The sequence below is a fragment of the Equus asinus genome, chromosome 10, assembly GCF_041296235.1.
Source record: "Equus asinus isolate D_3611 breed Donkey chromosome 10, EquAss-T2T_v2, whole genome shotgun sequence".
Classification (NCBI taxonomy): Eukaryota; Metazoa; Chordata; class Mammalia; order Perissodactyla; family Equidae; genus Equus; species Equus asinus.
The window spans coordinates 21,803,309-21,827,090 of NC_091799.1; the positions used below are offsets into that span (position 1 = coordinate 21,803,309).

General features: G+C 36.0%; 1 protein-coding gene across 10 annotated transcripts in view; it reads left to right on the plus strand.

Annotated features, from left to right (window-relative positions):
- STRBP (spermatid perinuclear RNA binding protein) overlaps positions 1-23,782 on the plus strand; it is a 130,461-nt gene that overhangs the window by 76,026 nt on the left and 30,653 nt on the right. For all 10 annotated transcript variants that reach the window (XR_011506240.1, XR_011506241.1, XM_070518793.1 and 7 more), the window contains 8 exons: positions 2,802-2,946; positions 10,558-10,649; positions 11,185-11,280; positions 12,408-12,519; positions 13,184-13,281; positions 13,491-13,602; positions 22,760-22,852; positions 23,272-23,471. Coding sequence is in view for 8 of the 10 variants with exons in the window: in XM_070518793.1 (XP_070374894.1) it covers positions 2,802-2,946; positions 10,558-10,649; positions 11,185-11,280; positions 12,408-12,519; positions 13,184-13,281; positions 13,491-13,602; positions 22,760-22,852; positions 23,272-23,471 (948 nt within the window). In the remaining 2 variants the exon portion in view is untranslated. The remainder of the gene's footprint in view (positions 1-2,801; positions 2,947-10,557; positions 10,650-11,184; positions 11,281-12,407; positions 12,520-13,183; positions 13,282-13,490; positions 13,603-22,759; positions 22,853-23,271; positions 23,472-23,782) is intronic.

Below are 23,782 nucleotides of genomic sequence, written 5' to 3' on the forward strand. Positions count from 1 at the left end.
ATCTGTTTAAAAAAAAATGTCTCTGGTCCTTCCTAGGGTTAAACTTATTTCTTTTAAAAAAAATTATTTTAGGGGCTTGCCCCATGGCTAAGTGGTTAAGTTCATGCGCTCAGCTTCGGTGGCCCTGGGTTTCACTGGTTCACATCCTGTGCACGGTCATGGCACCGCTCATCAAGCCATGCTGAGGTGGTGTCCCACATAACACAACCAGAAGAACCTACAACTAGAGTATACAGCTATGTACTGAGGGGCTTTGAGGAGGAGAAGGGGGGAAAAAAAACCCGAACAGATATTAGCTCAGGTGCCAATCTTTAGAAAAAAATTATTTTAAATCCTTTTGTGATTTAGGGAGGGAGAGTGTTAAGCAACATGGAGTACAGTAAATTTTTAAGAAACAGAAAGCTCAGTAGCAGGTTTCTGGCTAACTATACTTTTTGTTATTAGGATGTTAATAAAATTCCTCTTGTTTCCATTCCTCTCGTTTCCATTATTTTTTATATTGTTTTAAATTTAATCTGTATTTCTGCTTTTATTATAGTGAACATTTTTACTTTTAAATTTGTAGTAAAATAATATCAAAGGATTGGACATACTAGAGGCTTTTTCAACTGTCTTACCCCACTTTCTGTTCCTTCTAGTGAGTCTTCTTTCTTATGAGAGTGGTCATATTCCTCAGGTCTTTGAAGGTTGGAAAAAGGGTTGAGAACCAGTGCTATGATAAATCGAAGTTCTTATTCTGAGAATCTATCACATTTCTCCAGTATGAAGATATAGGAGATTGGGCCAAGCTTTAGTCTGTATTAATAGAGCTTTCTCTGTGCAGATGACAACTGTGTGAACTCTCCTTTTTTTTTTTCTCTCCTGAGTGAGGATCTTTATTTCTGGGCACCACAGTTTTAAAATGTTCTTGTTGAGCCTAGCAAGTGTTCAAGGGAGGGACCCAGGGGAGAGTTCAGGCTGTTTAAACCATTTCAAATTTGAATAGACTGTGGCTTAATTTTAGGCTACAGGACACTAAAAAAGACCAATATCTTCAGGTCTTTGAAAGGCTTCTTGGAGAAGGTAAAAGAGGCCTGAACTCTTAAGACCAGTGGTGGACATTATGAGCAGCATACTTCAATTTAGCGTGGCCAATGGTGTAATCCAGCAGTGAAAACAGCTGCTTTGTGTGATAGTTAGACCCATTACTATAGGTATTTGGGTAAAGGTACCCATCTGTACATGCATCTCAAATTAAATTGTGTATATGTACACACATATATGTGCCCGTATATATGTTTATACACACAAGCACACACATTATTATTACTAATGATAGTTCAGAAAATCATTTTAAGTGTGATTTCTACCTTTACTCCCTGCCTACCCCTTGTTTACTTGGTGTTTGTGTGGAAAACCAAACTCTGATGTGATATGATCTTATTTTCTTATGAATTAAAAAGGTTTTTCCCAAGCACTTACCATAGTAAAACTTTCAGTTACCTTAGTACCTTAATTAATTGAGGTTGTACCATACCTGCTTTCTATATTCTTTTCTAGGGCAATTTTAGGACTTCCTTGAGCAAGGGAGGAGAAGGATGACCCAAACCAGAAATCACTTATAATTAGTCTAGCCCCAGACTCATGCCATATTTATTACTTTGGATGTGTCTCATGGTGATCTGCATGCATATTTGACAAATTTAGTTTGACTCATTCTCTGGACATCTTTAATGCTCTTATAGTGGCAAAATGGATGTGAGCAGTTTTCTGCTTTTTCTCTATATTCTGATTCTGTTTTTTCCAGTCGCTGTGTGGCCTTTCCCTTCCTTGGATTCTTCTATTCAAAATTAGGATAATGAATTTTCTATTTTCTATCTTTTTTGGAATGTCAATGGTAAAATGCAATTTTTCTGTAAACCGCTTTGAGTTCTTTTAATGCACATTGTTGGGTAGAGACCTAGTGGTGTTTCCATTCAGCCATTTTTTTCTGGTAATCGATAGTAGATTTCATCACCAGGAAAAGCCCTGTGTAACTTATTAAACTAGATATTTAATGTATAATAATATATTAAATATAACTTAGTATGTGATTCTAATTGGTGATTGTTTTGTGGAAGGCCCTTAAATTATGTGTTTATACTTTTATGTTAAAAGAATCAATGTCTGTTTTCCTGTGATGTCAGGTGATTGTCCCATAATTATAGGTCTCTCTGGAATGATCTCTGAGACCAGTAGTTAGAGAAGGAAATTGTTATACTAATTTTTTCGTTGGTGAGTGACTGTGCAGAGATCCTTTTTCATTAATTCTTACTTGATTCTCTTTAAAAATCTACATAATCTTACATAGAAATCTGCATAATCTTATACTTGTAAATCCTCGGCAAGTAGGAGTCCCTGTTTAGGCTGTTTTATCAAAAAAAGTATTGGTCTAGAGAGCATTCCCAGCGATTTATTATTCCATAATAGTTCTCTGTAATAATTTCAAGAACAGTAATTAACCCTTTATCACATAATGATGCTGTTGGTATTTTACTTTCAAATATTAGGAAGAATGGTTTTAAATACTGCTTAATAATTGTGTAGATGGTTGACATTGTGGTTGCCTTTTGAGAGATGGAGAAAAAGGATTTGTTGGTAAGTTAGGAGGAGAGAGAAATGTTTTCCCTAAACTAAAGAACGAGTTAAAGGCTTTATTTACTCTTTTGGCACAGTAATACTAATAGTTAATAACATTTGAAAACTAAGGGACAATCATTTTGTTTTGTTTTGAAATTTTAATCTAATTAATTGGGTGTGTTTGAAATCTTGGTGACTTTCAGAAACTCACAGAAGAGAAATATCAAGTGGAACAATGTGTAGATGAGGCATCTATTATAATTCGGAATACAAAAGAGCCCACGCTAACTTTGAAGGTGATACTTACTTCCCCTCTAATTAGGGACGAATTGGAGAAGAAGGATGGAGGTACATGTGTATATATATGTTTTTTTGTTCTGTTCATATAAGATTTCTCTTGAATGCTATGTTAAGTATGCTTTATGGATTTAAGAAATAACTCTGTTTTATGCTACTCATAGTATTTTAAACAGCTTTGTTTCTACATAATCACTCTATTTTGCAAAAATACGTACATTCAAAATGTAAAATATGTTAATTCAAAAACTTGTGTTTATCCTGTTGGTCTTAACTCTGCTTTAATTTTTATACTATTTTGGTGTTCTGTTTTGTTTTGTCTAGTATTGCATTGTTACTGGTATCAACCAACCTATTCTGTGTAGTTTGGCTATTAGATATGGTTTTAGGATTACGTGTGGTCCAAAACAGTATTGTTTTCAAATTTACTCACTGTTTCAGATTACTCATTTGCACATTGCTCTTTACTTCTAATAATGATATAACCTTGTAAGATTTATGCTTTACCTAATTGCCCATGTGTAAATGTATACTGTAAGAGTTATAAATTGGGACATTGATCCTTTTTTTAAATAAATAATCTTTAGTAAATTTTTTTCTAGGAGGTTTGTGATCCTGTTAACATTTTGAATATGATATATGTGGGAATCATGCTTTAAACTAACTTTCTTCTGAAGTTAAAAAGAACTTTTGTATGGCAATGTCATCCTTATAAAAGTAGAGTGAGAAATCTGTTCAGTTTTGAGAAGTAATGATGGAGCTGGGCTTCTTTTCCTGTTGTTTTTATCCTGTCAAGTTAACTTATTTCTGCCTCTCAGTTCTGTCCCTAGAAGCTTGTCATGTGATATTTCTCTTGTGTCAGACCTTTGACCAACTGGCACGTCTCTGTCATGACAATTTAGAGGCACTGCAGCCTGTCTGGGCCAGTGGGGACTCGGGGACTCGCTGATGCTGTTTTTTTTCATCACTAGATGTTCAACAAGTCCCATTGCTTACTCCCTTACCTGAAATACCAGTGCAGTGAGAAATATTGGTCAGTTTCTTAATTGATTTCAAGTTGATATAAAGGTAGAAAAAGACACATTTACCAGTGACATTAGAACTTTGAGTTTTGGCAGACATGACTCATAGGATCTCTTTAAGTAAAAGTGATAGACTCCTTTTAAAAAGTTTTTTGGGGTAACTAAAATCAGCTACGCTATACCAACAGATATAAAGTAGACACATTTGTGAGTCATATTTTAAAATTAAAGTGCATTCAATCTATAATTGAGTTTATGCCTATACTTTTCTTTTTTCTGTATATAGTATCTCTAACACCTCTGAAGAACCGATCTTAAATGGCTTAATTTTTTTAACAGCTTTACAGTTCACCATTAACTGTAGAACTATAAAATGATTTCTGAAGTATCAAGATAATTTTAATTCTGGTAAGCTGTGTTCTACTTGACCCTCTAGTGTAAAATCAACCATTTCTAAGTATAGTTATAACTATAGGTATTATTAAAAAATTATTTGATTAGAGAGAGATGAGAAAAAGACTGAAGTTGCCAAAGATTAGATTAATTATATGTTTGCTTGTAGCTATAGGCATCCCTTCCATTACTTCTTTGAAAGTATTAAGAGAATCTCAGGCTTCTTTTTTTCCTGCGGTTTTGTGTACTTATATGGGATTTTGTCATAGTTTTCAGTGATACTCTTAAGTGGAGTCTGTTTCCTTTGTAACTTTAATTTCTGTTCAGAGAAGCTGAAAATAGATTCTTAGTGTATTGCACCCTTACTAGAAGACTAGTTATTATAGAACGGAATTTGTAGTAAAGTAGGAGAGTCATAGTCTCTGTTCAAGGTGTTTGGGTTACTCAAGGATCCCAAAACCTCTCTAGGAGCTGAATCTCATCAGCTGATGTCAACATTATCGTGTGGGATCAAGTAAGGGGAAAGAATTAGCTTGGATCTAACATTTTAGATGTTACTTCTCCTTCTGAATGGCAAAAAGATTTGCTTTGCTGTTGTCCTTAACCTCCCAGCCCTGTTGACTCACTTGTTATCTTTTATAATTTGCTCTTTTTGTCTAACCTGGGCTTTGTCAAAGACAGTTTTTTGATCTTCACCAGCAGTTTTGCGTATTCTTGGGCAACTTTGAGTATCCAGCATAACTGAGCATTTGAGACCTGGGCTGTGTACTTCTACAGGAATTGTTTCCTCACACGAGACACTTCCTCCCCCCTTGATGCAGTTGTTTTCAGCTGCGTGGGGTAAAAGCACAAGATTCATTTGGATTCCAGGAATTTCTAAGACTGAGAGATATCCCTTTTTATACACCTCCACTTTCTTTCTCAAAGTTTAAAAATATGCATCCCAACTTTTTTCGAGGCAACATTTTCCTATAGAATCTCCGCTTCTTCTCTCTCCACAAAACAGACTGTTCACAGTGCATATACACCTCACGTCTTTCTCTTCCCTCTCTTCACTTGCCACATGTTGAGTAGAATCTGAAAAAGGGTAAAATGCGTGGTTGAGAGCAGGCAGAACCAGAGGACTGGGGCAGGTGAGAGCCTCACACTTACCTCTCAGGGCTGTCTCTGCAGAAGTGAGCCTGTCCAACCAGTCATTTCAAGTCACTCTTTACATTTTCAGTGGCCAGAGTACGTAGTGAATCCCTCTGTTATTGTTTACTCTTTCACAGGTAAGATTCCTCCTGTGCTATCAGTCTTCTTTCCATATTCTAACCCTTCACGTGAAGGCCCTGTAGAATAACCATTCTGTATTACTGCCTCCTTCCTGCTAAAGAAGGCATAGGAGAAAAAGCACAGACCTTGGTGTCTGGCAGCCAAGTGCTTGATTCTTCACTCCAATACTATTGCTGTGTGACTTTGGACACATTTCTTCATTTTAAAATGTGAATAATAAACACCTTAGAAGATTGTTTGAAGTTAAGTGAGAGAATTTATGTAATATGACCTGTGCGATACCCAGCACAAAGTAGTTGCTCAGTAAATAGTGGTAATTACTCGGCTTACTAAAAAGATTCACAGTGCAAACTCACTTACTCAAACTGCCTTGAGTTCACAGTGAGATAGTGTGTATATGATAGGTCCGAAGAACTGAACCTAAACACAATTAAACTCTTCAACACCCGTTGAAATGTACTATTGAAATCAGTATACTGTATTTGCTGTAGTGCTGCTAATGAGCTGGTTTATTAAATTGCTTATGATTCATTGAGGGCAGCTGTCTCTTCCCAAACCCCTATCCTTTATCCTTAACACTTGGAATGGTGCCTAATATACAGTAGGCATTCTCCCCAAAAAATCTGGTGAATGGATTTTTGTAGCCAGCATCTTGCTTAAGTAAATAGGACTGTCCAGTGTGTAAGAGGCATTAACAATGGGCATCTCAGAATTCAAGTAGTATATATTGAAGATTTAGCTCTGTTAAGATATTTCATAACTTACTTGTTTAACCCCTTTTTCATATATCATTTATTTTATCCCTCACAACAGCCCTATGAGGTGGATAATTGCCCTGTTTTATAAATAGGAAAGTCCCACCCTTTACCCAGCTCCTCTGACTCTAAGTCCACTGTGCTGTCCACTCCCCCATTATTGTTTAGAATGAGTGTAGGAGCATCTTAGCTGATTTAGTTATTCTGAGCAGCACACAGTCTCAGGTTCTTTTGGTGCTTGTGATTTTAAACTAGAAGTATATTTGCTATGAGGGTGATAAATCAGCTGTTGATTATATTTACAATGCAATTTGAAACTAAGTGGATAGGGAAACTGCAGAGACTCTTGAGGTTTAGGCTAAGACAAACCTCTGTCGTCAGTATTGGGGTAGATTTTCAGGGATTCACAGAGAAGTTGCCCAAGAGTCCTGCTTCACGTGTTGGTGCCAGTATGAACTTCTGATGCGTCTTGGCAGAAGTTCATTAGTGTGAGTCTTGCTAAGTGGAAGGCATTAGATTCTCACAGTCCAGAGATCACAGTTGGGGTTATAATGATGCTGCAGGCTTTATTTTCCTGCCTGCTAGACCTACACTATCCGGTGCAAACCTTTAGCCATTATCCTTTCTGGGGCCGACTGCCTACTGAGGCTTTGAAGAAGAATCATACTGAGTGACATTTCTCCTGTAAATTAGGAGAACAGTGCTCTCTCTGCTCTACCTGAGTGCTGGATTTACCTGTTTACATTATTGTGGCTTGATGTTTTACATGGACAGTGGCTTGAAGCATAATGTTTGCTGTCCACAAAGCCTCAAAGAATTGAGAGAAGTGGCTGCCAGGGTATCTTCAGGCTAGCTAGAGAAGTCTATCAGCATGAACTCAGTAGCTCAGCTATATAGACTGTCAAGGAGGCCTTCATGATAACCCAGCTCAAATATTTTACCTTTGAAGAGCCCAGGTTCAAGACGTATAACTCCTATTTAACACAGTCATGTTCTGGCTTTTCCTCGCCCCATCTCCAGGCTAGTGGTTTTGTTAACGGGCAGAGAGTTAGCTTGCATGTAAGGGATCGAGAGAAACTGACCAACATTTCCTGCAGTGCGGTGTGTTTCTGGTCACTGATCTAACCTCTAACCAAATAAACAAAGTTAGGCATAGTTGACTTCTTTTCCAGTGCTTCCGTTCTTCAGAATGTTTTATGTGCCTTCATGCCCTGATGCCAGGTGACTGAGCAATAAATTTTTAAAAGCTGTTTTTCTTTGCTTTTGGCATTTTTGTCACTCTCCAAGCCCATCCCCCTTGCTGTTTCTGATCTGTTTATTGGTCACTGAGGAAAAAATGAAATGGCTCACAGTTCCGTTCTTTTTAATTTTAAAGACTCCAAGATACCTTTTTATCAGAAAAGCTTTGCTTCCCACAAAATTGAAACAGCGACATTAAAGTTCATACAGACTTGTTGTTAACTTGAGCTTCTGCTATGAGAAGTAGCAGTGTTTTTTCAGCAGCAGTTCTGTGATTGCCATGTTAAGTAATTTGTTTTTCTTAATGAATAGAAATATGTAAAACTATATTATTAATATATAAAGGAAATAGGCAAGCAGGGCTCATAAGTAGCACTATAGTGCCATGTGAATTTATGTTGTTTTAAAATAAGAAACTTTGAAGTAGGTAAAATGAGATGAATTATTACATCTCCTCTGCTGTTTCCCACCTCATGAATACTGAGACATTTTGGATCTTTTGACTTTTTTGACTATCAGACCGTGAAGAAACATGGCTATTCTGATGGTGATGTAAAAGGGAATCTGGTGCAAGTCTTCTGTTCGCTGCCTGTCCCTTTCATCTCTTTCTAGTAGGAGCTACTGCTCCAAATGTTGACTGTCTGTAGCAAGCTGAGGCCTCCATTTATTGTTTTTTTAATAAGAGTTGGTTGTTATAATATGACTTTGGGGAGGAAAGAATTTATTTAAATATTTTTGCCATTGTCCCCCTTTAAAAATAACTGTGTGGCAATGAGCATAAGATGTTATTTACAGACTCTGACCTCTGGACAAAAGTGCCAGAAAGTTCACAAAGAGTTTTGGTTTGCCTTGTGTTTTCCTATCCACATTTCCTCTGCCTCACTCCTCTCTTCCATTGCACCCCTCTTCCTGACACTCCTACTTGGTAAGATGGTAGAATAAAACTTAGCTCGCATTACTCTTAAAGATTGAGTCTTAACAAATAAGTACTGTCCATAACTTTTCTTGAGATTATATTACTTAGCAGTCAGTCAACCTTTGTCATGTCTAACTTTTACGAGACTCTAATCATTCATTCACAGTAGTTTGTTTTATCTGGTACGTGAGCTTTACACAGATGCTTGTATTGACCACAGTTAAACATTGCGACATAAAAACATTAAAATGAGTTAGTTGTATGTATTATGTCATTATAAAGACAGAACGAAGCAAGTCCAGGAGCTAGATCACCTATGAAGTGAATACGCATAATATATTTGTTTATGTTTATAAATAAGTCCACATTAGTAGTTCTTTTTGAAGCTTCCTGTTTTATGAGTAAAAGGGGATAGTGAACTGAGATCCTGTGTTGTGAATTTGTTGGGAAAGGTTAATGTGTAACAATGCAAACATCTGCTGTAGAGCTCACCTGGTCAGAAAATAAGTGTGTAGCACTTCAGCCTTTAGAGTGTTGCAACCGGTAAAAAGAACCACAGTTCTTTCTCTAATAGATTTGTTTTCTGTTCGGCATTATGCTTTCAGTTTTAATTAGGGGTAATCAATTAAAATATACAGTAGATTTGCCATAATAGAATCTTGTAATAACTGAGGAAACCAAAAAGTATCAGTGATCTTGTTTCCCATTTAAAAATACTTACATTGTGGGGCCAGCCCTGTGGCCGAGTGGTTAAGTTCATGCGCTCTGCTACGGCGGTTTCTCTGGTTTGGATCCCGGGCACGGACATGGCACCGCTCATCAGGCCACGTTGAGGCAGCGTTGCACGTACTACAACTAGAAGGACCCACAACTGAAATATACAACTATATACTGGGGGGATTAGGGGAGAAAAAGCAGAAAGAAAAGAAAAGAAAAAGATTGGCAACAGTTGTTAGCTCAGCTGCCAATCTTAAAAAAAATAAAAAACCTAAACATTGTATCAGTTGGCCCACGCAAACATTCACTGGAGTCTGACTGTCATGATTATACTAGGAAAAAGTGTAGGTGGACTCTTCTACATCTAAGAGAGTTCTTAAAAGAGAATGGTGAATCTGACTTAATTGAATTAAAGAATTATTCCCCAAGAAATATTTGTATGTTGTATACATTTAAATAATACACCAAGTCTTCAAAAAGTTTAAAAACCCACTTCCTAGTCACCTAGAGGGCATACATTTGGCTATCCAAACTTGGATTTAGTATCATGTGACATCTTAAATATGAATATTTGTCATTAATCACATTTTTGAATTCTTAATTTTGCTGATTTGGACCATCTAATCTAACTTTAAAATGTTAAAGCAAGTCAAATAGCCATAATTAGACAGTATTCTTTGCTGCTTTTTATAAAAAGGTATATAAAACTTGAAATGTATTTCAAACTTGTAGTTTTAATAATTTTGGTTTAGAAAAGAAATAATGAGAGAACTCCAAGGTGACAGTTGAGGAGTTTGCATCAGTCAGGTAAAGTTTCCGTTAATGGTTATCTTGTTGGATGTATTTTGTTGTAGAAAAATAAAATTGCCATACTCACTATATTCTTAGTATAACTCAAATTGATTACGTAAAAGAGCCCCAATTTTCCTTAAGAATTGATTAGTGACTAAAATCCCTTCTAGAAAGAAAAGTTATTTTTGCTTTTGGTCCTAGATTTCCCCTCTTTGCACCCTACCAAAGGGAGAAGTGCTATGTACCTATTTTGTGCCCTGTGATGTTATATACATGCTTAATAAGATCCCAGATTGTGTGTAGCAGTGGTCATTGATTTGTTTACTGAATGAATGCCTTTGTGCTCCTGTTGTACTTGTGCACAGAACAGTTCTGATGACTGTTTCCTTAAGTAATCATAATGCATGTAGTTTAAAAAAAAGCAACAAAGGGAAATTATGAGATCTTCTGGGAGTCTTATTTTTCTTCTCTTTTTATTTTTATTGTTTGGTAATTTGACAGGAACCCCTTGGTCAAATTGTATCTGTCTCTCTTTATCCCATTTTCCCATTAGAAAAGGTTGTGATGAAAGATCCTCCGGACTTACTGGACAGGCAGAAATGCCTGAACGCCTTGGCGTCTCTTCGACATGCCAAATGGTTTCAGGTTGGCTCTTCGTTATTATCTTACTGTTACTATAGTCTTGTGCAGTTTTCGTTTGGAACACCTGCCACTTAATGGTTTATGTGTAATGTGTAAAATGGGGTTACTCTCTACATTATAGGGAAATTGTAGGAGTAAATGAGTTAATTTAGGTAAAGTGCCTAGGTTAGCTTCTACTATAGTTAATGATGTTTAATTATCATATAATCTTTTTTGGCTTAGTATTCTGAATTTCAATTGATGGCTTATAAAATACAAACATAGGTGAGAAAAGCTAAAAGTTAAGATAGATAGTTGTCAAAATAGGATTGCCATGAGACTGTAAAAGCAGTTTTACTGATAGGCTGCCTTTACTTTAGAATCTGTCTTTCTAAACCACAGTTTTACTACTTTTAATAACTTGATGTTTTGGTTTGCCTGACAACTGATGAATGACTGTCTAATTAGTATTCACTTTGAAGAACGTATCCATGATCAGTGTGCTTAAAATGAAGATTGGATTTCAACAGGGATATTGGAATCATTTTGTTTGTTTTAGGCAAGGGCAAATGGATTAAAATCATGTGTAATTGTCCTGCGCATTCTGCGTGATTTGTGCAACAGAGTCCCCACATGGGCACCATTGAAAGGATGGGTAAGTACTTAAATATGGTTAAAAGCAAATTCTGAAGCCAAGTCAGGGGAAATCTTGTCGAAATTGCATGCTACTATAAAACGGCAATATTCTGAGTCAGCTCAGGTGTGCATTATCTATTTTTGTTCTGGAAAAAAATTATGTATCTTTTTCTGTGAATTCTTTTTTATGCATATAACTTGTCCTTTCTAGCTCATCTTATTCATGTTACAGAGGCTGAGATACTTTTTCTGACAAAAAGGTTCTATGCCTGTTAGAAGTGATTGTCTTCCTGCACTTTCCTCTGCAGTGACAGTTAGTTACTCTTCACCTCCTGCCCATGACAGCCTCCTTGACTGGCACATTCTCTTTCAATGCTACTTCCATTTAAAATAAAAACTACCCATTATGCCGATATAAGGCATATCCTCTTTTTCTTTGTCTTTGAGTGCAGACAGTCAAAAATTAGTTCATGTTAGTAATTAAAGTCAGGCAAACAATTATATCTGATTATGGATATAGTTTATAATGTATGTTGCAAAACTTAATTTGGAAATTATTATGCCTGACCTAATCAAGACCACAATTAACATTATAAAACAAATAAAGCTATAAAGGGTCATTTTAAATTAATCTAGCAGTTATTACTTTGATATAGTATCATGAGTTTTTAGTTTATTAAATATGGAGATTTGGTCCTTCGTTTATTAATTGTAGTGGTTGCGACAGGGTGTCTGAAGTGGAGTCTTATTGTGGTTTGAGTGCTTCCTAGCTTAAGTGGGAAATAGGTGGGCTGGGTTTGAACATTGATTCAATATTAGCTATTACTAGCTTACATGAAGGCTTATTAAATCTTTGTTAAATCAATTAGATGACTGTAGTTTCTTAAGTGATCCTTTCAGGGTAATAGAAAATAGAGTTTTTGTAACAAAATGTCTTCTGAATGTATTATTTCAACAATGGTTGATTTAAAAACTCTGACTAGGATGAAAGTTGAAAATCACCAGGGAAAAGTTAATTGGGCCTTAAATGTTAAATTGACTTTTACCATTTTGACCTCCATTGTAGATAGAAATGTCAGCTCACATTTAACTGGAATCCTTTTAACACTTGGTGCATGTACTAATTTGTAATTTAATATCTTCTAGCCACTAGAGCTTATATGTGAAAAGTCTATAGGTACTTGTAATAGACCTTTGGGCGCTGGGGAGGCCTTGAGACGAGTAATGGAGTGTTTGGCATCTGGAATACTACTTCCTGGTAAGGGTTTCAAACTCTGGACGCAGAAGAATCAGAAAAATCTCATTTTAGTTTATTTTTCTAAATATGTGTTAAATTTGTCCTCTGCACAGGAAAATGATGCATAGGAATTGTTTTGCTTGGAATTTTAGCAACTAGAATGTTTCGAATGTTGGAAAAGTGCTATAAAACTCTTCTTTCAATACTTGTAGTTTATGTTTTATATATACTAACATAAAAGGTACTAATAAGATATTGTGTCTGCTATGAATTTGCTCTTCCTACAGCTCTGAATTTGAAAATTCAAATGTTTGGTCAAAATGTATAAAGTTCATTCTGTTTATAGTCCAATTTGGAAAAATTACATCTGGTCTCTTTTTCCTTATGTAATCCCTTTAAAGATTTGGGCGGAATCATCCTACTGTTTCTAAATTCTCAGATTAAGACCCAATTTTGACTTTAGATAGACAAGTGACTTTCAGTAAAATGAGGACATTTAAGTGCTAACATATTGAAAATGAGAGTGTCCTTTTTACTCCATTTAATTGAGCAACTTTTAATGTAGTTCCTCAGTTTTTTTTCCTTTTTCTCTCCATTCTTTTCTCTCTCTCTCTTTTGTGTTAGTTTATTGAATTCTAAACTCAGTCTAAATGGTACTTGTGTTTTTCTTTTGCCTTTGCCAAAGGGGGTCCTGGTCTTCATGATCCTTGTGAGCGAGACCCTACAGATGCTCTGAGCTATATGACCATCCAGCAAAAAGAAGATATTACCCACAGTGCACAGGTAGAAGATGGGCATATCACCGTGATCTATTAGAGGTGTATCATAGCTTTATTTTCTGAATTGTTCTATGTAAATACTTTTTTCTTGCCTGTTGTTAGGGACTTTTGCCATCATAAGTCAGCATTTAGTGGATATCTTTTAGCTAGATGTTCTAAGGGCTTTATGAATGGCAGTTGAAATTTAAATAAATGTAATTTTTTGTTCTGTAGCATGCACTCAGACTATCAGCCTTTGGCCAGATTTATAAAGTGCTGGAGATGGACCCGCTTCCATCTAGTAAGCCTTTTCAGAAATATTCCTGGTCAGTTACTGATAAAGAAGGTGAGTGTAAAAGTTTTTTTATTGGGGTTGGATGTGGGCAGTGGTGGAGATGGTCATGGGATGCATCTCTTGTTAGAGCTGAGGGAACTTAAAAATTGTTTTTAAATCTGATGTTAACTAGAGTTATTGTGGTGATCATTTTACGATGTATACAAATATCGAATCATTATGTTGTACATCTGAAGCTAGTATAATGTTGTATGTCAAGTATACTTCAATAAAAAAAATAATTTTATTTGTCATGTATAAGAAAGTTTATTGCTTTTCTGCCTGACTTTCTTCTTTTGTGTCCCATCACTGATAGCAGCTTGCTATCATTTATTCTTATTAGTGATGAACTCATTTGGCTATGTTAGCCAGATTCCATTACTGCATAGACTTAGGTTCCACACTTTGAAAACCCCTGGTCTAAGGGGGAGATAAGCCATAAGCTAGGAGGTGACGTTATCACTGTCACTGATCAGGTTGATCTCTGTCATGCTTGAAAGTGTTAACATAACCAAGAAAGAGAAAACAAAAAAATAGAGAAGGAGAAAAGTATGTTGAAAAATTCAGGACTATCTTCCATTTGTACTTGTCTGTCTGAACTCAGGTTAGAGTGTCCCCAGAAAGAGCACAGGCTTTGGGATCAGTATGGCCTGGGTTCTAGTCATAGTCTCATTGCTTACTAGCTTTAGGCCTTGAGCAGTTAGTTCATCTCTCTCTGGAGGGATGTTATCCCTACTTTGCTATCTCTTGTCAGATTAAAATCCCTGACTCAGCATCTGTAATACAGCAGATACTTAAATGTGAATCCACTTACTTACTTTCCTTATTATGCCACCAAAAAACCATTTTTTTTCCCTTCATCTCCTGTTACACTAGAAGGTGGATGTTTAATACCAGTTGTTCTTCACCAGGGACCCAACCTGCCTCTCACAATTCATATTATTCTAATAATTTTTATATGGCAAAAATAGTTCAATGGCCCAATCTGTTTATTCAGACAACAGAATTCCAGTGGGTCTAAAGACTTCAGGGAGCCGACAAGATCAAAACTATTTCGTAATAATACTAAGTCTTTTTTTTTTTGTCTTTTCCACTCTCTATTTCATGAGTGTACAGTTTTCCAGAGGCTACATGTAACATATGATGACCGTCACTGATGGCTAATGGAATGGCTTTTGTATATTTTTGTATTAAAATTTTGTTTTAGTTTCTAATATGCTAAATATTGATAGGTCTTACCCACAAAACAGAGCTCTTTGGGTGCTCAGTAATTTTTTAAGAGAGTAAAGTGGTCCTGAGACTGAATTTTGAGAATGACTGCCTGGTACTGTAAACTCCTCAGGGGTAAGGAATCCTCCAGATTCTACCGTATCACTATTACAAACCAATGCTCAATAAATATTTGTGCAATGAAAGCCATTTTCTTCCAGAGGGTGCTTACGTGGCAGCTCAGAATTTTTGAAAGGATTCACATAGCCGTGTGACGTTAAGCACTGTCTGTAGATTGAATACAAATTTGGAATATATATAGAAATTCTTAGGACTAGTAATGGAAAATTTTATTTCAATCACTGAATTCATAGTAGCTCTTGATTTTATATTTTTTCTTTCTAGATGGTAAAAGTACACTATTGTTATGTGACTTGGATTTTTTTTTTTAGCTTTAAAGGTTTTTCTCATGGGAACTGCTGGTCTGTCAATTTATAGCTTGAAATAGAAGCAGACACTTGGTGTTTCCATTTGAGCCCTATCACTTACTAGCTACATGACCTGGGCAAGTCAGTGAACCATTCTGTGCCTTGGTTATAAGACGGGGGAACCAAGTCCATTGCCTCAGACCCTTACTTGCCTTCTCCCTCATTCTTGTCATGTTTTTAGCACCTAGCTTCCTGACATTGGCATTTAAACTTTACTCTTGTAATTCTTGCTGATTTCAGTATACATTCAGATGATTTTTTTTCAAAACTCTGACATCTTAATTCCTTGACTTTTTCTCCCACAAGTGTTTTGTCTTCTCCCTTACCTGAGTTACCCCTTCTGTAGACATGCCCTAGACCTTGTCTTCAATAACTGTACCTATGTACGTTCTCTGTAATCTCATTTTCAAGAATCCTACTTTCTAATTGCTTCTTGTCATCATTCTGTCTCGTACCCTTACTCCAATTCTTGAACCTCATCCTTGATTTTATTAACTTTTCATAGTCTCTCACCTTCCTCATGTTCTCACTTTGTCCCTTCTCTGCTTATATTTCCTGGCCCATCATTATGATCACTCCCTAGCACACGCCTTCACTTCCCTGATCCCCTCCTCCTGGCAAAATTCTAATTCTGGTTGAAATCCAGCTCTGTGCCTACACCAGGTTGTTGCACATTGTTGGAGAAAAAATAGAGGCATCTTGACTGTTTTCCCTGTAAGTCTTGGGCATTAACCTTAAGTAGACTGTGTTGGCTGGCAATCTTCCTATAAGTTCTAGAGTTCTCTCGTTTTCCTAGATAACTGCTTCACATCTTCTCTCATTTCGTACTTCCTCTTCCAGCCCCTCTCTCTCATCTGATGAGATGTTTGCCCAAAGTACTCATGCACTTTACTTTCCCTCCCTTAACTATGGATAAACTGTCTGGGCGCTTAAGACCAACCTTTCTACTTGTCCACTATATCACATCCCCTTTTGCTTACAAACGGATATTATTCTCTCTTTTCTCACCAGCATCAGTTCCTCCCTTTCTACTGAGTCATTCTCATCAGCATAAAAACTTGCTGTAATATCTCCCATTTGAAAGACAAAACCAAACTCCCCCTTGATTCTACAGCTCCCCCAACACAGTCCCATTTCTCTGCTCCCCTTTATAGCAGTACTTTTGAAAAAAGTGGACTATTCTTTCTTTCTCCTTTTCTTCACTTCCTTTTAAGCTTATTCTAATCAGGCTTTCTCCCTCACATCTACCAAAATCTCTCTTGTGACCTCCACGTTATTGCATTCAACGGTTAGTCTTCAGTCCTCACCTTAACCAGCTTTTCAGCAACATTTCACACAGATGAACACTTTTTCTCCCCTATTTATTTTGTTATGAGATATAGCACATATATAGAAAAGTATAAGAATATACCATTTAAAAAGTTAAGAAATTCCATATAATCACCACCCTGGTTAAGAAACAGAACATTGCCAGCTTCTCCAGAAGCCATCTGTCTATCCCTCCACATCACCTCTCTGCCCCTTGAGCTGCCATTCTTGAGTTTTTGATAATCATTTCCTTGATTTTCTTTATAGTTTTCCCACCTGTGTATGCTTTCCAAAACAATTTAATTTAATAATGCCTAGAACTTTGTAGAAAGGGAATTGTGCTGAGTTTAATCTTTGGTGACTGACTTCTTTCTGTCTGGCATTGTTTGGAATACATTCTTGTTGCTGCATATAGCTGTAGTTTTTTCACTTTAGTAGTTATATAGTATCCATTATGAATATACTACAGCTTATTCATTCTGCTTTTGAAGGACATTTGGGTTCTTTTTATTTTTTGGCAACCACCCATAATGCCACTATGAGCGTTATTATACATGGCCCTGGGGTATATATCCAGGAGTTACTGTAAGTCAGTGTATGATCTAGTAAATGGTTCTGCATTCCAATTTTCACTCACACCAGCAGTGTGTGAAAGTTCCTATTGCACTGTATCCTCAGCAACATTTGATATTGTCAGATACCTTTTCTGACATGGAATACTACTTTTCATTTGACTTCTAGGTCATACCTTCTCTTGGTTCTTCGAGCCCTACTGCCCTCTCTTCATCTTTCTTTCTTTGTTCTTCCCCATCCTGCTGACTTCTGATTATTAAAGTATCGCAGGGTGCAGTCCTCAGACTATTTCTCTTTATTTACACCGACTCTTTAGGAAATCTTACCTAGTTTCTTGTCTTGAAATACCTTCTGTTTACTGAAGATTCCCAAATTTATAGCTCCATTCCGGACTACCAGCCCTTGAACTCAGACCCAGATGTCCAAATACCTCTTCATTGTCTCATAGATATCTCAAACTTAAAACTTCTAAAATCCAAGTTCCTGTCCTTTACTCTACCTCTAATATGCTCTTTCCGTAGTTATCCCATCCCAGTCATTGGAAACTCTGTCTGTGTGCTCAGGCCAAAAACTTTCACCCTTGAATCCTCTCTTGCTTTCACCCATATCTAAACCATCAGCAAATCCTGCCTGTTTTATTTTCAAGGTATGTCCAGAAATCAACTATTTCTTTAACTTCTTCACTTCTACCATCCTGGCCTAAACTGCCATCATCTCTCACTTGGATTATTACACTAACTTCCCTATCTGGTCTTCCTACTTCCATCCTTTCCCCTGTTGTCTGTTCTCAACAAAGCAACAGTCCTTTTTTTTTCCCCCTTAACTTTTTATCTCAAAGTAATTATAGATTAACAGGAAGTTGCAAAGATAGTACAGAAAGGGTCCATGTACCCTTCGCCCAGTTTCTCCCAGTGGTTACATTTTACGTAACTGTAGTATGATATCAAAACCAAGAAATTGACATTGATACAATGTGTGTGTACGTTTTATGCTATTTTATCACAGGTGTAGATTTGTATGACCAGCATTGCAATAGAGATTCAGTTATTCCATCAGCACAAAGATCTCCCTCATGCTGCTCCTTTACAGTCACACCCATTCTTCTCCCCTCAACTGTCCCTAAACCCTGGAAATTGCTAATTTTTCTCTGTCTCTCTAATTGTATCACTTCAAGGATTTTATATAAATGGAGCTATACAGTATGTGCTCTTTTGAGATTTTTTTCCCTCTCAGTGTAATTTTGTGGCCCATCCAAGTTGTTGAATGTGTCAATAGTTTGTTCCTTTTTATTGCTGAGTAGTATTCCATGGCATGGATGAGCCAGATTCTGTTTAACTACCTATTGTAGGACATTTTGTTTGTTTCCAGTTTTTGGCTTTTACAAATAAAACTACTACTGTGAACAGTCTTGCTTAGGTTTCTGTGAGCAGTTCACAAAAACACAGATTTTTGTCTGTTAGATTGGCCAGCAATTTTCCTTTGCTGTAATGTTTTGTCAAGTTAACGCTGGCCTGATAAAGTGAGTTGGGAAGTGTCCTTTCTTTTTCTGTTCCTTGGAAGAGCTTGTATAAGATTGATATTTCTTCTTTACATGTTTGGAGGAATTTATCAATGAAGCTGTTTGGGCATGTGGTTTTCTTTGTCAGAAGGTTTTAAATTATGAATCTAATTTCGTTAATAGGCGTAGGACTATCATCTTATGAAAGTTTTGGTAAATTGTGTTTTTTATAGGAGTTTGTCCATTTCATGTAAATTTAAAAATAAAGTAGTTTGTAAGAGCCTCATCTTTTTATTGGCTGCAGTGTCTGTAGTGATGTCCTCTTTATGCATTTCCTACCTCCTTTTTTTTTCTGATCACACTCACTAGAGCTTTGTCAGTTTTACTAGATTTTCAAAAAAATCAACTTTTGGTTTTGTTGATCCTCTTCTGGTATGGGGGCTCATATTCTATTTCATTGATTGCTGTTCTTATCTTTCCTTTTTTCCTCCTTACTACCTTTGGGTTTAATTTGCTGTTCTTTTTTTTTAACGTTTTGAAATATATGAAGACATTATTGATATTTTTTTTAGCCTATTGATATTTTTTAGCTTCTTATTTTATCATATATACTATGAAGACTGTAAGTTTTCCTTTAAGCCCAAATTTATGTGCATTACACATTCTTGACATTAGTATTTTAATTATCATTTAGTTAAAACTATTTTTTGGTTTCCATTTGTTATCAAGTGTCATTGCTTAATTGCCAGACAAAGGAGGATTTTTTAGTTACCTCTTTATTTTTGAGTTCTCCTTTATTCTATGGTGATCTGAGTTCTCCTTTATTCTATGGTGATCTGAGAAAATCCTTGTATGATTTCTTTCCTTTGACATTTCTTGAGACTAATCTTATGGCCGAGCACATGGTCAGTTTTTGTAAATGATTTGTGCTCTGAATAAGTACGTATATTCTGCAGTTGGTGGTCAGAATGTTCTTTACATGTCAGGTCACATATGTTCATTGTGTTGTTCAAATCTTTTACACCTGTACTGTATTTTTTGTTTACTTGTTCTCTTAATTACTGAGAGAGATATATCAATTCCCCTCTATTGTGGATTGTGTATTTCCTGTGCAGATCTACCAGTTTTTAATTTATATTTTTCGTTTCTAGAATTTTGGCTCTTTTATAGTTTCACATTTTCTGCCAGAAATTATTCTTGTTGTCTTTTTTTTCTTTGTTTGTTTTTACCATCTGATCATTCTTTTTAATAAAGTTTGTTTTTGAAAGCTCCATCCTCTGGGTCCCTTTTGGGTCTGTCTCTGTCATCTGCTCCTTCTTGGTTTTTGATCACAATATATTGTCTTTTCATGTTCTTGGTTATTATGAATGCCAGAGGCTTAAACTGAAAAATTTAAATTTAAATTTAATTTAAATTTAAAGCCCAGAGTAATTATATCTTCCTCCAGAGAGGATTTATGTTTGTTTCTGGGAGATGGCTAGTGGAATTGACCATCCTGGATCATTTCAATACAGTCAGGGATTAAGATGATTTGAATCTGGGCTTCAGTCCTTCTAAGATGCAGACTATTTCTGCTTCATCTTACTTCTAGTATAAGGCATTTCAGAGGCCCAACCTATCATGTGGGTGATTCACCAGGCCTTCCCTTCATAGGGGTACTTGAACTTCAGTTTTTGACCCCAGAGACCTGGGTTGCCTGTTAAAAGTACTGTATTTGGTTCCAAGTGGCTGCTTCTGGATTTGAAAGGTGCTCCTTGGGAAATGTGGCCCCCAGTGCAGCATTTCCTTCATCTCCCAGATCTTGAGTCTGTAATTCTTTATTTTTCAGGAACAGATATATTTATTCTACATTTTGTCCAGCTTTTCTCATCGCTCACATCGGGAAAGCTTTTTGATTTACTTACTTTCTCATACTGGAAGTGGAACTTTGATATTTTGTGAAAGTTCCTCTAGTGAATTAGTGACAGCTGGGGTTGAGAACTATTGCTTCTTCTTATCTTCTACTTCCACCCTCTTCTCACTCATAAAGTGTCACTTTCGCCACTCAGGCTTTTGTGCTGTTTCGTAGCATCTTTCTGCCATAAGACCTTTGTGCTTGCCCTCTTTCTGTCTGGGGCCCTTGCTCCAAATAGCTCACTTTACTTTCTTCAGGTCTCCGTCTTCATCAATTGGTCACCTTATCAGTGATACCTCTCTGATGAGCACCACATGTAAAATAGCAACACTTCCTCTGCCTGAAGCTTCTTTTTTTTTCCATTGTGCTCAGCACCATATGACATGTTATAATTAGTTTCCACCATCATGCGTAAGCTCTTTGAGACATTGTTTTGCTCTCTGATATATGTCCAGTACCTAAAATTGTCCTACATATAGGAAATGCTCAATTAATGTTTGTTGCTGAATGAATACATGAATGAAATTATAATGAAGATGATAAAGTACAGGCTTCATTGGGTGCTTATGGTGGTTAAATAAATTAATACACATAAAGTATTAAAAACAGTGCCAGGCATTTGATAAGCACTCACATACTATTTTTAAAAATTATTCCCTCTCAAATGATCACTTCTCATTTCTAGAATATTGTTGAGGTTGAAAGCGACTTGATTTGTATAAAGCAAGCCTGTTTTTTCCCCCAGGTTACTGTTATGATTAGCCCCAGATTTTACAGCTCTTTTCCAGTGGCTGGAATGGTAGAATGAAGCTTAATCCTTGGAACTCTGTTCATGTAGCTGGAGGATTTAGAGAATAGATTTGTGCGTTTAAGCCCACTGGTGATTTCCAGGCAATCAGGGAGCAGATTTTAATGTAACTTAATGAGTGGGAGAGTGATTGAACAGACATCGTTCCTTTTTAACTTTTGTCTCTTAAAGACTGCATTCTGGGAGACTGGCACACTCACAGTTTTATGTAATGCAAATATAACTCTAAGCAATACTAAGCAGATAGAAGCAGATATTGCCTTGTGAAGAGAGCATCAAGATTGATTGACCTGAATGGTAAGTATTGACTCAAGCAAATGCTGAAGTCAATGTTTACCCTAAGGGACAGTAAATCTTGATTATCAGAGAATATGTAGTTAATCTCAATATTATTACAAGGTTTCACTAGAACTATCTGGAAACCTTGTGGCATGAGTCTCTTGAGTATGACTTTCCTTTAGGAAAAACCTAACAACCAACTTCTTTAAGTTGAAGACACAGAGAGTTCTTTAAAGTACTTGGAAAGGTTGATGAGTTTTTCTAGGATTGTTTTTAATTTGGACAGCGAAATTCCTGCCTTATGCCTGACTGTGTTATTAACGAGCTGATTTATCCAAGAATAATACCAATTCAGTTAATTTTCGTTCCATACTCATTATGTTATTTCTAAGTCTTGTTTTAGATAGTTTATAAGATATAAGACAGGGAGAAAATATCTTTGAACTTCATACAGCACTAAGGAAATACAAGATTTCTGTATATGAAGTAGGCAATGACACAAGACCACATGTGACACTTTGTAATTCTGATACCATAGAAACACTTCTAGAAAATGGAGATGAGAGAAATGCTGAAGAAAACTTCATGGAGAAGATGAACTGTAAATAAAATCCTGAATGGGACTCGAATAAGAGACAGAAGAATATTTTGTAGTGTGAGAAATAATCAGATTTCCAAAAGCATAAGGACTTTAAAAATTTATACCAGTAATAAATGTTAAATTATGGAAATATTTGAAAGACAGAAGTAAAAATAAATCCTACTACCAGAGATAACTACCTTTAATATTTTGATATATATCTTTCCAGACATGTTCTGTTTGTGCATATACAAATGTGAATATATGCATAGATATTTGTATGTGTCTGTATGAATAAATGGGAAAATAAATATTTATAAAAAGGGATAATATTAAATTGCTTTGTAAAGATTCACTTTGTAAATTTTTGCTATTGTAAGATTATAAATATGGAAATTTAAGTCGTCAGTGAAAGAGTCCTATGGTCCTTGTGGTTCCTAGGAATTTTCCTTCCTCAACATATTAGCTACATTTGATAGACTAAGTAGAATCATTGTTTTAACTGATAATGAATCTCTCGTGATTTTTTTAGGTGCTGGGTCTTCAGCTCTGAAGAGGCCATTTGAAGATGGATTAGGGGATGATAAAGATCCCAATAAAAAGATGAAGCGAAACTTAAGGAAAAGTGTGTAAAATCTTTATTCTTATAGATGTAAACTAGAAAGGGCTGAGGACTTTAAAGGACCTTGTAGTTTCAGGCAGGAATATAAAAATTAAAAGTGAAGAATCAATTTGATTTGAATTAGAGTTTTAAGAATAGATCTTAACTGAGAAACTGATGATTGAATAGCGTGCTTTTGTTTCCAAGCTTCATTGCTTAAGACATGTTAACATTGACAAACTAAAATTAATGTATAGATATAGTAATGCATATTATTTTTACAATGATGTTAGCATCATAAGTAATTTTAGAATTACTTGTGAAGTTAATTTGTATATGCGTTTTGAAACAAGGTAAATTTATAGTGATCACTAGGAACTTACAAATGCTTAAATTAAAGCAAAATGGTTTAATTTCTGATCTCATTCCTCTTTCTTTAACAGTTCTGGATAGTAAAGCAATAGACCTTATGAATGCGCTAATGAGGCTGAATCAGATCAGGCCTGGGCTTCAGTATAAGCTCTTATCTCAGTCTGGCCCTGTCCATGCCCCAGTCTTCACAATGTCTGTAGATGTGGATGGTACAACATATGAAGCCTCAGGACCATCCAAGAAAACAGCAAAACTTCACGTAGCAGTGAAGGTATGGTATTTAGTTTACTTACCAGTGCTTTGTTGTTTTATATTGTAAATAAGGTGCTTATTTTCCTATAGTAAATTAACATAATTTTTCAAGATTTTCATGACAACATAGAGACTTTTGTCACCCCTGGATCACAGGATTCTTCTTTTTTGGTTGTAAAATAATATGTGTTGATTATACAGAATTTGGGGAACACAGAAAAAGTAAAGAAATAAAAAATAGGTCAGTTACATATCTCTGAGGTAGATCATTAATAGTTATATGTAGTATGTTGGCTTATTTACTTTCAATCTTTTTTGTTTCTTTCATTT